Raw genomic sequence first — 15,998 nt, forward strand, 5'->3', positions numbered from 1 at the left:
CCCATCTTTGAGCTCGGAGATAACCTGACTCCTCGGAGACTCCCCCACTTCGGTTCACTGTCTTTCGGTGCGGTTCCACTTTTGATTTGAAAGCAGCCATGATATAATACCCTCTTCTCTCTCCTGTGACTTGAACTGCTCTCTCATTCTTGTACAATTGTATACAATTCATACTTACTGCATACCACTCAAAATGGCCCCCAAGGTCTTCTTGTATGTGCCCCATATCCCGCTTTGTATACTTCGCTGACATCCCGAAGGACAGGAACAACTGGATACATTGGCGGTGACGGCTTCTACTCCGTTCACCAAGCCCATCCTGACTGGCAGCTGTCGGTCCTTATTCGCAACAAAGACAAGGCTGCGAAGCTTGCCAGTGAATACCCCCAGGTCCGGATTGTGCAAGGTGATCTGGACTCGGCCGACATCATCGAGGAAGAAGTTAAGAATGCGGACATTGTTTACCGTACGTTTGCCCCCTGATCATTTAGTTAAGTATGTGCAGCTAACAACCACAGACTTCGCGGACTGCGACCACGTCGCTTCAGCCGAAGCAATTGCCAAAGGCGCCAGTCACCACACCCCTCAGAACCCCGTCTGGTGGATTCACACCTCCGGCACTGGTATCCTAACCGTCGAAGACTTCCGCACCAACACCTGGGGTATCGAGCGCTCCAAGGAGTACAACGACTGGGACGGCGTCTCCGAACTCCTCAACCTCCCCGACGACGCCCTCCACCGCAACGTCGACAAAATCGTCATCGAAGCCAGCAAGAACAACCCGGAAAGCATCAAGACGGCTATCGTTTGCCCTCCCACAATCTACGGACCCGGTCGCGGACCCGGTAACCAGAAGAGTGTGCAGGCTTACTGGCTGGCTGCTGCTGTGTTGCAGCGCAAGAAGGGTCTGCTTGTTGGACAGGGTACGAATATCTGGCACCAGGTTCATGTTCAGGATTTGAGCAAGGTTTATCTTTCTCTGGGTGAGGCCGCGGCTGCTGGTGGTGCGCCGGCGACCTGGAACGACGGGGGTTACTACTTTGCTGAGAATGGGTCGTTCGTTTGGGGTGATATCCAGCGGGAGGTTGCCAAGGTTGCGCATGAGAAGGGACTGATTTCGTCTCCGGATGTGGAGCCGATTCCTGATGCCCAGGTTACCGAATTGAACCAGTTTGGTCTGTATGCTTGGGGTAGTACCTCGAGGGGACATGCTATTCGGGCTCGGAAGCTGTTGGGATGGACTCCTGAGAAGCCAAAGTTGATTGAATTGATTCCGCATATTGTTGATGTGGAGGCTAAGGGTCTAGGTTTGCGGTGATGCAATTATGCAGCCAGATGGTGATCTTTTATGAATGACCTGACATGCATATAGTACAATTGAACAAATCTATCATGTACCCCACATTCGAGCATAAAACCTCATTAGCCATGAACATTGACCTCAGCTGAACCCAGAGAATAGAGATCGTCCATTTTGCGGAGCACTCTGCCAAATTAGCCATGTATACATGGCGCACTCCCCCTCAGCTGAAAATGAGGTCATGCATCTACCCTTAAGTGAGTATATAATGAGTGAAGTATTGGACACTCTGGACTTCTTCCTATTTTCTAGTTTTTAACATAATACTCAAGAAAATCCAATCGATTGCGAGTGGGAAGCAGATAATCCTTACTATTATGCTCGGTAAGAGTGGCATCCTCAGCATTGGCTTCTGTATCTAGGTATTGACAATAACTTCAGCTTCAGGACCCATGACAATGTCTCCCTAGGCCAACTGCGAAGTTTAGAGCTGGAGGATGGCAATGAGCTATATTTTTCGATAGCCTAGACAGTGCACCAGGGAATCACTATTTATTAGGGCTATGGCAGAACAACCATGAATTGACTACGTATACATAGACATACATAGGGCCTCAATAATAGAGACTGTCTGTCTCGACTGAACAGAGGGTACTAATTATCCATTGTGGATCAATTTACGGGGTAGCCAGTTCAAATGATATCTCAGGCACAATGCCCCGCTGTGTTAACCCCGCTATGGAGATCCCTGAATCTCAGGTGAACTCGCTATGCTTCCATGGATCCTCAAGAATATTACGGCAAAGTCGAGGAATGGTTCAAACAAGGCCATTTCAGTCGTGATGCGCTCCTGCACACTCTTAGCAGCAGAACCAAGAATTTCGGCATTTTGGAGGACGACGAAGAGCAACGACTACACGAAACGTTTGATTCTCTCTGCGCCGATAATAATGGCTCACGATATCTCTCCCAACCGGCGTTTGTTTCATTCCTACAGAGATTGGGGTTTCTTCCGTCGTCCATGAATGAAGCGGGTGCGGTTCTCTACCGCAGTCTTATCAACATCTCGCAAGCCCCGTTCGATGAACATTCCGCTAGACAATTGACTTTGAATGATCTGCTCCGATCGCTGGTATTGACGGATTACGATCGATCCAGGCGTGTCTATGAAGAGAGTGAGGATTCCCGGACTAGAACACCGGCTGATACACGGAGAATCATCTTCCAAAGCTTAGCAACAGCTCGCAATGACAAGAAAGCGCTGTCTTGACCATGCTAGAAAGTAATCTGAACAGAGGAGCACTGACTTCACTTCGTTTTACGCACATCGTCGCGAATACGCCATTGGTATTAAATAGAGACTTGAGACGGGCAGTTATATCTCATAATTCTTTTGGGCCGAAGGGAGAATCAGCATAGAGGGGAACTTCTTGGAGAGGGGTTTGGCCGGACAAGGTCAAGGTCGAAGAAATTGAGATATGGGTTGAAGATTGATTTATGAGCGATTCATTGGAGTAACTGCATCAAGTGATGATTAATACCACAACCCATCATCATGTAAATAAAAGCTCGTAGATTTATGTGACCTCATACATAAACATTTTGACGCGCGACAAGATATAGACGCGCTAGCCGCCGCTGGCGCTTTCATAGCAAGCTGCGGCGGCCGTTCTTTCATGCTTTCCCTGCAACAAGTGAATAGTCCGACGCTGCGCAGTCGTCGTTTCGCTCCTTTCTTTTCTTATAGAGTAATCGACAGCAGGTATTCTCCTTCTCCTTTTCCGCAAACTCGTCTGGCCCTTTTATCTATCAAGTTTACATCAAAACGTGTTGCCCGCCAGTACTGACCAATTCCCCAGTCTCAAAGCGACTCACACCCGATGAGCTGCGATCTGTCGACAACTCACCATTTCTCTACCTGAGACGACCAGCTCTGACCTAAGCTGTCATGGCTCCAGGTGCCGGAGGTAAAAGAAAGAGAGGTGATCGATCGTGGTCTGGCGATTCCGGGAACGAGTCCAAGAGACCCTCCCCCCATCGTCCGAGCAATCTCAACATGGCGCAACACCAACCTCGCGACTTCCCCGAATCACGCGGGCGCTTACGACGACAACCCAGTCGAGGAGGTCGTAATGGTCCCAGTCGGAGGCCGAGCGCTGATGGCCAGCATAGTATGACCCCCAACGCGACTCCCACTCCCGCCAGAGAGGTTTCAGAACCGATGCAGACAAACGGGGCCACGGCAGGCGCTGGAAACCAGCAACCTCAGCCGTCACCGTCGCCTGCACCACCGGCTCCTGCTCAGCAGGAGCAAACCCAAGCGGCGCCGCAGCCAGAGCCTGCTCCCGTCGCTCGACCTCCTTCTAATCCACCCACACTTTACGATTACGAATATGTCACCGATAATGTCATTGAGGAATGGATGTCAACGGGGCGACAAAGGCTGGCTGATGAAGGCATACAGACAAAAAATCAACAAGACGTTGGGAAACTGGCGTCCATTTACCAGGAGCTTATCAGATCTGCTATTCACGGCCGTTTACCACCGACAGATGCAGGGGCTGCAGTGAAAGATATAATCGGGGAGGAGGCTGCGGCTCAGGATGTCGATATGGAGAATGGACAAGACGCGACACCGTTGCTCGACACGCGCGCCCTGTTTCTCGACACACTGTCTATCGTTACCGATTCTGATACGACCAATGGTGCCCTGAAGCCGTTGGTATTCTCGACTGGTATCAATGCAGCGCTCATGCGTCTCCAGCTCGATACACCCCTCCTTCAATCGCTCGGGCTTGTTCGCGAGACCTTTGCCCGTATGGGTATTCGGAAACAGACCAACCTCCTTTACCGGCAATCGAACTATAACCTCTTGCGGGAAGAATCCGAAGGTTATTCGAAGTTACTAACTGAGCTCTTTACGACGAGTAACAACGAACCGCCGTCTAGTGAGGTTGTCGAGGATACGTTTGAACGGGTAAAGGCGATGATCGGTGCTTTCGACATGGACGTTGGTCGCGTCTTAGACGTTACTCTTGACGTTTTCGCCGCTGTTCTAGTGAAACAATATCGCTTTTTTGTGAAGCTGCTGCGCGTCAGTTCATGGTGGCCTAAGGAGGATACTTTCCGTACCCTTGAGGGTAGCAATCGTGATTCTGGGTTGCCAAACTGGGCCCTGCCAGGCTCGTCTGGCTGGGCCACGACTGATGAAGAACGAGCAGAGATCATGAAATCTAATGAACAACGAGACCGTGAGTTCTGGAGTCGAGTGAGAGAGATTGGAATTCGCGCTTTCTTCGAAATCGGGCGCAGACCGGTCTCCGAGGAGGAAAAGAGACAAGTACTACCTGAATCAAACGCCTTGTCGGAAGAGGAAGTCGAGACTCGCAAGTGGATTGAGGAGACCGGCACATTGCCTCCCAAAGGTAGCCGTGTCGCCGCACAACTTCTCGGGTTCAAGTTACGCTTCTACTCATCGAGAGCTCGCTCAAAGTCAGATATTCTTCCAGATAATCTCATCTATCTGGCAGCCTTGCTTATCAAAGTGGGCTTCATCTCTCTTCGCGACCTGTACCCTCATCTCTGGAGGCCTGATGATTCGATGGATGAACTGAAAGAGGAGAAGTTGAAAGAGAAAGCGGAGCGAGAACGAGCAGCACGACCTGGCGGCGGTGTCAATGCCCTAATGATGGCCGGCGCTCTGGCAGACGATACTGTTCCTATGCCACGGATACGTGAATCAGAAGCTCGAGCCACTCCGAGTAAGGAGCAAGAGGCAGACAAGGCTGCAGCCAAAGCGGAGGAAAATGAACTACCGGAACCTTCAGATCAAAAGGTTCTGCTGCTCAAGAGTCTGCTAGCTATTGGCGCCCTTCCTGAAGCCCTTTTGATCCTGAGCAAGTTCCCTTGGCTGATGGACGTCTACACCGAACTTCCTGAATTCATTCACCGTATCTTACATCACTCTTTGAGTAAGGTCTACGCTTCGCTACGTCCTCTACCTTCTGTCGACGGACTTCGGGATCAGCAACAGATCCCCAGCCTGGACCAGTCCAGTGTACCTAAGGGACAGGTTCGTCTGAATCAGGCGCCTCCGAGGAGGGTCCTTCGATGGGCCCAACTTGACGTGGAGGATGAACATGATGGGACGGATTACCGTTTCTATTGGGACGACTGGGCGGACAATGTTCCTATCTGCCAGTCTGTCGACGACGTGTTCGCTCTCTGTTCTTCGTTCCTCAACCTGTCTGGCCACAAGATTGGACAGGATGCGGCTTTGCTCTCGAAATTGGCACGGATCGGAAGAGACAGTTTAAGTAAGGACGGCTCTCAAGAGAACCGAGCCCGTTGGCAGGATTTGTGCAAGCGTCTTTTGGTTCCCGCTATCAGTTTGACCAAGGCCAACCCCGGTGTTGTCAATGAAGTTTTCGATCTCATCAGTTTCTTTTCCCGTGAGGTCCGATACAATATGTACGCGGAATGGTACTTTGGGCAAACTTCGCGACTTCCCGACATCAAATCAGCATTCGACCAAGCTAGGGCCGAAACCAAGGACACGCTCAAGAGACTGAGCAAAACGAATATCCGTCCCATGGCTCGTGCGCTGGCGAAGATTGCATACGCAAATCCAGGTATTGTCATCAACGTCGCCATCAGCCAGATCGAATCCTACGAGAACCTCATCGAGGTTGTTGTGGAGTGTGCCCGTTATTTCACATACCTCGGATATGATATTTTGACATGGTCTCTGATCAACTCCCTTGGTCAGAAAGGGCGGAGTCGTGTCCAAGAAGGAGGTTTACTAACCAGTCGGTGGCTGAATGCGCTGGCTACCTTCGCTGGCAGGACTTTCAAGCGATACTCTGTCATGGACCCTACTCCAGTGCTGCAGTATGTGGTAGAGCAGCTGCGGCACAATAACTCCACTGACCTTATTGTCTTAGAGCAGATGATCAGCTCCATGGCAGGTATTATTACGGACAGCAGTTTCAACGAGTCACAAATCCAAGCCATGGCAGGTGGCGATACCCTCCAATCACAGACGATTCTGCAGCTGTTAGACAAGCGACACGAGTCCAAGACGACTTCGAAGCGGCTAATGAAATCCCTTACCGTTTCAAAGCTTGCCGGCCAGTTGCTCGTTGCTATTGCACAAGAGCGGTGGACCTGTATCTTCCAGGATGAGAGTTCTTCCGAGTTGAAGCTCTCGGGTAACATATTCGACGAAATCCACCGTATTCTTACACAGTATCTCGATTTGCTGCGCAGCAATATGTCGGTCGAGGAGTTCGATTCGTTTGTTCCTGATCTGCCTACTCTCATCAAAGGATTCGGTGTGCAGCCTGAACTCGCTTTCTGGATTCAACGACCGAGCATCGGAAAGAAAATCGCCGAGGTAGAACGTGCGGCCCAGGAGGACGAAGCTGCGGCGAAAACTCGTGAAAGTGAGGAAGCATCATCAGCAACGAAGGCTGAGGATGGTCAGGAGATGGCAGTTGATGGTGAGCCAACAGCCAAGGCGGAGGAAGCAACAGCCGAAGGGGCCATGGATGTGGACAAGCCGCAGCCTCAAAGCTTAAACGAATCGGATGGCACTCTTGCTCCTGAGCAAACCGCTGCGAACGACAATGGTAATTCCGAACCCCCTGCGTCGAATGCTGTCATCCAAGATCTCGAAGGACAGATCCAGTCTGTCTTGCCGGTCGAAACGTACGGCATCGTTGGTTTGCGTTTCTACGTTATTTTCTGGCAATTATCGCTTTACGACGTGCATGTCCCTCAGAAAGCGTATGAAGATGAAATTGACCGCCAGAAGAGGAAGGTGGTTACAATTAACAACGATCGATCCGACATCAGCATGGCCGGTACTCAGAGGAAGGAACGAGAAAAAAAGCAGCTCACTCAGCTTCAGGAACGGATATTGGAGGAAAACAAAACTCATCTCAAGGCGTACGGCCAGACCAGGATAAGATTGCAGAAAGAAAAGGACCGGTGGTTTGCTGGCATGCGAGGAAACTACGACACTTTGAATGTTTCCTTGTTGGAGCAGTGCTTTGTGCCTCGTTTGCTTCTGTCGCCTATCGAGGCTTTCTACTGTTTTAAGATGCTTAAGTTCTTGCATACCTCCGGGACACCGAATTTCCGGACTGTCGGATTGTTGGATCAACTGTTCCGTGAGCAAAGGGTTACGGCCCTCATCTTCCAATGTACCTCAAAGGAAGCTGACAATCTCGGGCACTTCCTCAACGAAACCCTACGGGATCTCGGTCGCTGGCATGCGGACAAGGCAGTCTACGAGAAGGAGGCATTCGGAACGAAGAAGGACCTCACCGGATTCGCCACGTCCGTTGGCTCTGACGGCAAGCCAACAATGTTCTTAGACTATGAGGACTTCCGTCGACTTCTGTATAAATGGCACCGTATCCTGGCCTCAGCACTCAAGATCTGTCTGAACGGGGGCGAATACATGCACATTCGAAACGCTATCAGTGTACTCAAGGCAATTGTCCAACAATTCCCCGCAGTAAACTGGATCGGTCGTGACATCTTGAAGAGCGTCAACAACCTGAGCCAGAACGACGAACGCGATGATGTGAAGACACCCGCTGCTTCGCTGATCGGTGACCTCAACCGGAGAGAGAAGAAATGGATGCTTCCTCAGGCGTTTAATGAGATTAAGGGACCGATCCCCGCGCAGCAACAGCAACAGAAGACTGAGCAAGCTCTGTCTGATAAGGCTACGGCTGAGAAGGCTGGCGCTTCGGGAACGGTGACACCAACACCGTTGAATGCGGCTGCGCCTTCGTTCAAGCCCCCAGGTGGCCAAGAGTAAGTTGACGAACTATTTGTCCCATTTTTTTTACAGGTTTCTAATTGTTTCCCCCCATATACAGAGCCGAAGGTGCCCCCAAGCCTGAACCGTCAAAACAGGAAGTTGAGGATGGAGAGATTGAGGACGCCAAAATGACCGATGTTGCAATGAAGGGAACGGAAGGAGCTAAACAAGAACCTTCTGGGAAACCTGAGACGACACCACAGCAAGCTGAGCAACCTGTTACTGGTGGTCCGGAGGTGGCACCAACCGACAAGCCAGCCGAACCAGCAGCCAAACAACCACGCGCTTCATCCGCTTCCGCTGTTTCTCAACCAGAGCCTCAGGCTCTAGAGAGACAAGCAGATATCCCCAAGCGTCCTGAAATCGAGCGATCTTCATCCAGTGCATCGAACATTCGTGGATTGCCTAACCGGCCAATTCGCCATGGGGATGGAAGACTACCGCCCCGACCTGAACGACAACGACACCCGGGCCGCTATGATGGGGAGCATGACCCCCATAGCCATGGTCTACTCGAGAGAGATTTACCGACAAGGTTGCCTCCAGATGAGCCATTCCGTGGCCCTGCGTATCGCGACGGTCGACTTCCTCGAGAACCTGAATGGTTGGACCGATCTGGACGGTTGCGCCCCGCACCTGATGGCTTTGATGGACGTTCTGACGGGGCACGCTTACCCCTTGAAGCGCCAAATGGTCCACGACCAGGCCCACAGACGCATCCTGACCGTGCCGGATTAATCCATGAGCGTCCAGACCGGGATCGACGCGGGCCTCCTCCGAGAGGCCTGTCACCACCGAGATCGTCAGATCTCCCTGGCCGCCTTGAACGCTTCCCTGGCGATGATCGACGTTTCGCCAATTACCCTCCAGGTTCGCGACTTGATGATTTGCCTACGGGGCCGCGCAGCGAACGTCCAGGGCGAGAGATTCATGACCCAAGAGAAACCCCATCTGGTCCGGACATGAGCCACGGGCGATTGCGCCAGCCGGAACCTGCAGAGATTCCTTCTGGGCCACGCTCAAGAAACCGTGGTGGTCGCGGAGCATCTGGACCTCAACCCCCGCCTCCGCCTCCGGCGGGAGGCAATGAGCGCCAACCGCCAATGGGACCGAAACAGCAACCGCCAGGAGCACCAGCATCACCTGCCGGTGATCGGTTGGACAATAGCGGAATTCACCCAGACCGTCTCAAGGCATTACAGCAGCAAGGCAATGAGTATGGCGGCGGACGATCTCAGCAACCACCTTCACCAGGGATTGCCCCTCCATCTGGGCCCCGTAGTTCATTTGCCCCGCCATCAGGCCCAGCACCTATGCCTCGTGGAGCACAGCCTTCAGGATCTGGTGGTGGTGGTGGTGGCGGCGGTGACAGAGGACGAGGAGACAAACGATTCGCTGGAATCAACAATATGCTTCAGCAATCGGCGGGCCCCGCAGATCGCAGTGGACCTGGTACATCGATCCGAGGCCGAGGCGCGAACCGCTCCGCCGCTGCGATGAACGCGCCATCTCCGCAGTCTACCCCATCCGGCGGTACACCTGATGATGGAAGTCGCACTGTCTCATCTTCTTCTCAACAGGGTCGACCTGACCTTCTGGCGGATCGGATCACCAGCGCTTCCCGAGGAGATGAAGGGCATTCGCGTAGGAGTCTTGGTGGTCGAGGTGATTTGATCGATGAACCTGGCTCTGAGTCACGGCGTTCTTCGCAGCGATACTCAGAACGAGATCGTGACCGTGACCGCGAGCGAGAAAGGGATCGTGAACGGGACAGAGATCGTGAGCGTGATCGTGGTGACCGCGAGCGTGGTGAGCGCAGCGATAGAGATCGTGAACGCGAACGGGATCGTGAGCGCGAGCGCGAGCGAGAACGAGAACGTCGTGCAGGAGATGAAGAAGGAACACGCAGCAGCAGCCGACGGGAAGAACGCGAACGCGCTCGCGAATATGAACGAGAACGCAGCCGTCGGAGCGACGCTGGCGCGGCTGCCAGTCGGGACGACGCCCGCTACGAACCACCCCGAGAAGTACTACGACGGGGAGGCGGCAACCGTGACCGCAGAGAACGTCGCGAACGAGACGAAGGAGCTGCAGGAGACTTGGCTTCTCACGAACATGAAGGCCGTCTACGACCTCCATCCTCTATGGGAGTACCACCTCCCCCGCCTCCTCCGCCCCCGCCCCTCCCAGGAAGTGCCGAGGATGAAAGACGATGGGGAGGTGGTGGTCGTGAGCGTGACCGCGAGCGCAACCGGGACCGTGCGCGAGACCGTGACTATGGCGGCGGTAGCAGCGGCGGCGGTGGAGGCCATCGCAAGCGTGGACGAGGCGGAGATGACGGACATGGTGAAGGAGGAGGCCGTGGAGGAATGCGGATGGGCAACGAGAACAAGCGGCCTCGTCGGGGGATGTAAACATATTTTGGTATTTCTCTGGTGTTTTATTTGATACTGTCTCTCATTGATCTATTTTGTTTCTTTTTCTCATATGTATGCATGATCGGGTGTTGGAATGGCTTTTTTCTTTTGCTAGCGATTGATATGTATTAGCATAAACGGTGAAACATTTTGTTGATACTAGAGTATAATCTCAGTTGCTCTGATATACTATATACTTGATATACACCCAGATAGGCAACTGCTCCCCCATCCGGCCCGACAATGGTCCGCCGGCTAATCTTCGGTATGATACCTTCGTCTACTTTCGTCAAGCTTCGGCCATACAGTACTCCGTAGTCAACTTCGGCACTGGCAAATCTTCGGCCCATTTGACAGGACAGGGTCCACGCCCACTGGGGGCTCATTGGATCGTCCTTTTACCCTGTAGGGTAACTCCTGCATTCCGGTTTGCGTGTTTCAAAGCCAAAAATGTATGGCAGAATCTCGGCTGACGATCCGTCCACAGGTTTACCGTCCGGTCCCTGATTGATCTTCCCGGGTGATATTCGTTTCGCTTCGTTTCGTGTCCTCAGGGATAACAAAATGTGAGCATTGGATGGGACTACTATCACAGTAATGTGACAAGAGCGACAACTGCCGGGTCGAGTTGAGTCGAGGTCGGATGCACGAACTAAAAACACTGCTCGGAAACAGGAATTGATCGATCTGATTGATTGATGGATCGTGCATGAAGGACTTGTTTTATGGGCTTTATCTATTACGACATTCTCCTGGATTCTTGTGTCCAGCTTTTGCTCCGTTCTCCCTCATATATTTACTCTTGTTCTTCTTTTCACTTTCCTTGATCACATCGTTGTATTCGCTTTCCTCTCTGGCTCTAACGGCAGACCCGCTATTGCATCATGGTTCGCTTGGACGTAGAACAGACCATTTCGGAGTTAACTCTTGGCGAGAAGATCGCTTTGACAGCTGGTAATATCTTTTACCTCGGATACTTGTGGCTTGCTTTGCACATATCTAACTCTGCCTAGGCGTTGATTTCTGGCACACCGCAGCTGTTCACCGTCTGAACATCCCATCCCTGCGTCTGTCCGATGGCCCTAACGGCGTGCGAGGGACACGTTTCTTCAACGGTATCCCAGCTGCATGCTTCCCCTGTGCCACTGCACTGGGTGCTTCCTGGGATACCAAGCTCTTGAACGATGTCGGCCGATTAATGGCCGACGAAGCCATCGCCAAAGGCTGTCATGTTGTCCTGGGCCCTACCATAAACATCCAGCGCTCACCGCTTGGCGGACGGGGTTTCGAGTCCTTTTCCGAGGATGGGATATTATCCGGTACTTTAGCCGGCTACTACAGCAAGGGAATGCAAGAGAAGGGTGTCGGAGCGACGCTGAAGCACTTTGTGTGTAATGACCAGGAGCATGAACGTTTGGCTGTCGATAGTATCGTCACGCAGCGGGCTCTGCGGGAAATCTATCTGCTTCCATTCCAGGTGGCTTTGAGGATTTGCCAAAGTGCGTGTATCATGACGGCTTATAACAAGGTGAACGGGACGCATGTTAGTGAGAATAAGAAGATTATTGGGGATATCCTTCGCAAGGAGTGGGGATGGGATGGGCTAGTTATGAGTGATTGGTTTGGTACATACAGTACTTCTGAGGCGATCAATGCTGGTCTGGATCTGGAGATGCCGGGCAAGACCCGGTGGCGAGGAGACGTGTTGGCTCATGCTGTGTCTTCGAATAAGGTCGCTGAGTTTGTCCTGGATGAACGTGTGCGGAATGTCCTTAACTTGATCAACTATCTGGATCCATTGGGTATTACCGAGGGAGCGCCAGAGAAGGGATTGAATCGAGAACAGGATCACGCTCTGCTGCGCCGGGCCGCCGCAGAGTCTGTTGTTCTTCTGAAGAACCAGGATAGCATTCTGCCACTGAAGAAGGACAAGCCGATTCTGGTCATTGGTCCTAATGCCAAGATCGCTGCATACTGCGGAGGAGGCTCTGCTTCACTTCTTCCTTACTACACGGTGACGCCGTTTCAAGGCGTCTCGGCCAAGAGTCAGGCTTCCGTCGAGTTTTCTCAAGGTGTCTACTCGCACAAGGATCTTCCTTTGTTGGGACCTCTGCTCAAGACCGTGGACGGCAAACAAGGCTTCGCGTTCCGAGTGTTCAATGAACCTCCTACCGAAGCCAACCGGGAAGTTGTCGATGAGCTGCATCTCGTCGCATCGACTGGTTTCCTTATGGACTACGTCAACCCTAAGATCAAGTCCATGACTTTCTATGTCGATATGGAGGGCTACTTCACCCCTGAAGAAGACGGTTTCTACGACTTTGGAGTCACCGTCGTCGGTACTGGCAAGCTCCTCGTCGACGACGAAGTCGTAGTCGACAACACAAAGAACCAGCAACGCGGCTCCGCCTTCTTTGGCAACGGTACCATCGAAGAAAAGGGCGCTAAGCACCTCCAAGCCGGCCGCACATACAAGGTCGTCCTCCAATTCGGCACCGCCCCAACCTCCGACCTCGACAACCGCGGCATCGTCGCCTTTGGCCCCGGCGGTTTCCGCTTCGGTGCTGCTCGCCGGGTCAATCAAGAAGACCTCATCTCGCACGCAGTCGAACAAGCGTGTCGCGCAGAACAAGTCGTCCTCTTCGCTGGGCTCACCATGGAATGGGAAACAGAAGGTTACGACCGCGACCACATGGACCTGCCCCCGGGAAGCGACGAGCTTATCACGCGCGTGCTGGCTGCAAACCCCAACACCGTCATCGTCAACCAGAGCGGTACACCTGTTACCATGCCCTGGGCACACAACGCCAAGGCTATCCTGCAGGCCTGGTTCGGTGGTAACGAGTGCGGCAATGGTATCGCGGACGTGCTGTACGGCGACGTCAACCCTTCCGCCAAGTTACCCCTCACATTCCCTGTGCGCCTGCAGGATAACCCGAGCTACGTGAACTTCCGCTCGGAGCGGGGGCGCGTGCTCTACGGCGAGGACGTGTACGTGGGGTACAGATTCTACGAGAAGATCGAGCGAGACCCGCTCTTCAGTTTCGGATACGGTCTTTCGTACACAACCTTCACTCGCTCAAACCTTTCCATCAACACCGTTCCGGAGAACCCTACCCTCCCACACCAACCCGAGGGCACCATCACAGAACCGATCACCGCGACCCTGACCGTCACAAACACCGGCCCCGTGGCAGGATCTGAAGTCGCACAATTATGGATTCGCCCTCCACCAACGAGCAGCGTTAACCGCCCCGTGCGCGAACTCAAGGGCTTCAATAAGGTATTCCTGCAGCCTGGCAAGAGCAAGGAGGTACAGATCGTTGTGGACAAGAAAGTTGCGACGAGCTGGTGGGATGAGCAGCGTGGTGCTTGGGCTTCTGAGAAGGGAATTTATAGAGTTGAGGTTACGGGGACTGGGGAGGGGGTGTTACAGGGGGAGTTTGAGGTGGAGAAGACAAGGTATTGGGTTGGGTTGTAATGTCATACATGTGGTATAATTAAAGTTTAGGGAAGCGCATTATGGATGTCAAAATAAATATAAGTGGTAGTTATAACAAATCAATCAGACAGTTACTAATTGAAGCATCAAGGCCGAGCAGCGATATCCAGTATAGAAAAACCCACGCTTTGCAGTAACAAGAAGTCTGGCAAGAACACAATCACTAGAACAAATTAAGCAGACCGCTGATTGTCCCTCGGCAGTTCATGGCTGCCGACCTCTTCTTGGCACATAATAACCTGGGAACAAAGACATGAAAATCTTCCATTGTAGGCAGTGTCGCACATTACTTCCTCACCATGCCAAGGAAGATCTTCCTTCCGGTGATCCAGCTCGACCGAACTGTAAATTTTCGCACGGGAATTGTGTCCCTGACGGCCGTGTTGGCTTGTAGATAGAGATCCGATAGCCTTTCGGTAGGGTCTCATCATAACGACAGTTTTCCGAGGGCGAAGTCTGGTTTCCCATTGGAAGTTATAAAGTGTTCTTATAGGGTTTGCCGGAGAATTCGCAGGTGTTCGTTCCCGTCCGTTGTAACAGCAGCATAAAGATGGACGCGCTCATCGTGAAGGTGGCATTTGGTCGGTCACTAAGTGACTACTGCCAGGGAATGGCTTGACGGTCATTCGTGGTGGTGTGCTGGGTTTGTGTTAGGCCGTCAATCAGTTTTCCATACCCGGTTTGTCGGATAGACGGGATATTCGTGCATTCACTATCGAGGGCTTGATAAATGTGGTTTTGTTCTGTCGGATGGAACATAAATCTGTAAAACGAAAAATAAGTTGGTAGATTAGCAACCGCACAATTCATGGTACCTGTAGATAACCATTGTCGAGCTACCCTAGTCATAGCATTATGTGGTTTCCAATGCAATTTGAATGCCGCCGTGGGTCACTGGGGCGTGCATCTGAACTAGAACCTGGTACCGAGTGTCAGTATTCACACAATGTGTTGTATAGATATCATTGTCTACTATGTAGAGACATGTAGGGTGCTTGTGTAATTTAAAGGTAAGAAATATTCTTTGTCAACCCAACGTCTCATTCCAACATGTTGGCTTGCGTACCTGATGTTCGTTTCATGGCGGGATACTCCCATATAGAGGGTTATCGAGGATCCAGTGATTGCAGGCAATGCGTAATTGGAGAGCTATCTGCTTGGGTTGTCTTTCTAGATGGAAGCCATATCAAATCGTTGATATCGTCGGGAGTACGAGAGGAACTAGGTGGGACGTACCCGAAAAATTCATGATAAGAAAATCGATGAAATTTATGTCGAAAACCGTCCGATCAGTGTCTCCCATAGGCGTGCGGGGGAAAAGAGAAGGCCTAGGGTATGGAATTAACCCAAAGTCGAGCATCTTGGAACCTTGAGATTATCCTGCATTTGAAGAAATTTGATCGACTTCCCTCTGTTCGTCTGCCTTTATCTCCACAAAGACATGTATTACTCCAGTCTCACGATCTTCAATTCTACCGTCTGTTATGGCCTTCTAAGATGGAGGTGTTTCTTCGTGCCAAAATTAGCCGTCGAACGGCGTCTGTCTCCGTTGAAGACCCTGTCCAGGTCAAAATGACTCGATTGTATTGGAACGTATGTCTGCGCTCATAAATGACTATCCAACGATGGTATCCCAATTCTCAAATACGAGGATGAAAAGCCAAAAGGTAATCCATCTTCAATCTCTTCAATCACGGATGGTCAGATGTCAGATCCTCGTATTTTGACACCCAATCACTTGCAATGACGATTGGATAGTTTGCGAAGATGAGAGAAGAAGTTATTAAAGCGATAGAATGCGATTAATAGCAATTACTAACGAGATATAGAGTAAACTAGTGAAGGATGTACAGCGATGCAACAGTGAATATACATGAAATGCGAAGACATTACAATGCAAAGCCGAAGGAAGACGCAAAGACAAAACGTGGAGAGGTAAGAAAG

General features: G+C 51.8%; 4 protein-coding genes across 4 annotated transcripts; all 4 read left to right on the forward strand.

Annotated features, from left to right (window-relative positions):
- Positions 1-193: 193 nt before the first annotated feature.
- Positions 194-1,318, forward strand: ACHE_20339S (putative nucleoside-diphosphate-sugar epimerase; the record flags this gene model as incomplete). The annotated part of the gene is made up of 3 exons (XM_043284632.1): positions 194-213; positions 261-466; positions 519-1,318. The coding sequence occupies 3 exons, from the start codon at positions 194-196 to the stop codon at positions 1,316-1,318; spliced, it is 1,026 nt and encodes a 341-aa protein (XP_043133403.1).
- A 760-nt stretch (positions 1,319-2,078) lies between these two features.
- Positions 2,079-2,570, forward strand: ACHE_20340S (uncharacterized protein; the record flags this gene model as incomplete). Its single annotated transcript, XM_043284633.1, has 1 exon — positions 2,079-2,570. The coding sequence occupies one exon, from the start codon at positions 2,079-2,081 to the stop codon at positions 2,568-2,570; it is 492 nt and encodes a 163-aa protein (XP_043133404.1).
- Positions 2,571-4,901: 2,331 nt separating this feature from the next.
- On the forward strand, positions 4,902-10,549 carry ACHE_20341S (putative THO complex component (Rlr1); the record flags this gene model as incomplete). The annotated part of the gene is made up of 2 exons (XM_043284634.1): positions 4,902-8,128; positions 8,194-10,549. The coding sequence occupies 2 exons, from the start codon at positions 4,902-4,904 to the stop codon at positions 10,547-10,549; spliced, it is 5,583 nt and encodes a 1,860-aa protein (XP_043133405.1).
- An 887-nt stretch (positions 10,550-11,436) lies between these two features.
- ACHE_20342S (beta-glucosidase H) lies at positions 11,437-14,033 on the forward strand (the record flags this gene model as incomplete). Its single annotated transcript, XM_043284635.1, has 2 exons — positions 11,437-11,506; positions 11,566-14,033. The coding sequence occupies 2 exons, from the start codon at positions 11,437-11,439 to the stop codon at positions 14,031-14,033; spliced, it is 2,538 nt and encodes an 845-aa protein (XP_043133406.1).
- Between the last annotated feature and the right edge of the window lie 1,965 nt (positions 14,034-15,998).

The sequence above is a fragment of the Aspergillus chevalieri genome, chromosome 2, assembly GCF_016861735.1.
Source record: "Aspergillus chevalieri M1 DNA, chromosome 2, nearly complete sequence".
NCBI classification, from domain to species: domain Eukaryota; kingdom Fungi; phylum Ascomycota; class Eurotiomycetes; order Eurotiales; family Aspergillaceae; genus Aspergillus; species Aspergillus chevalieri.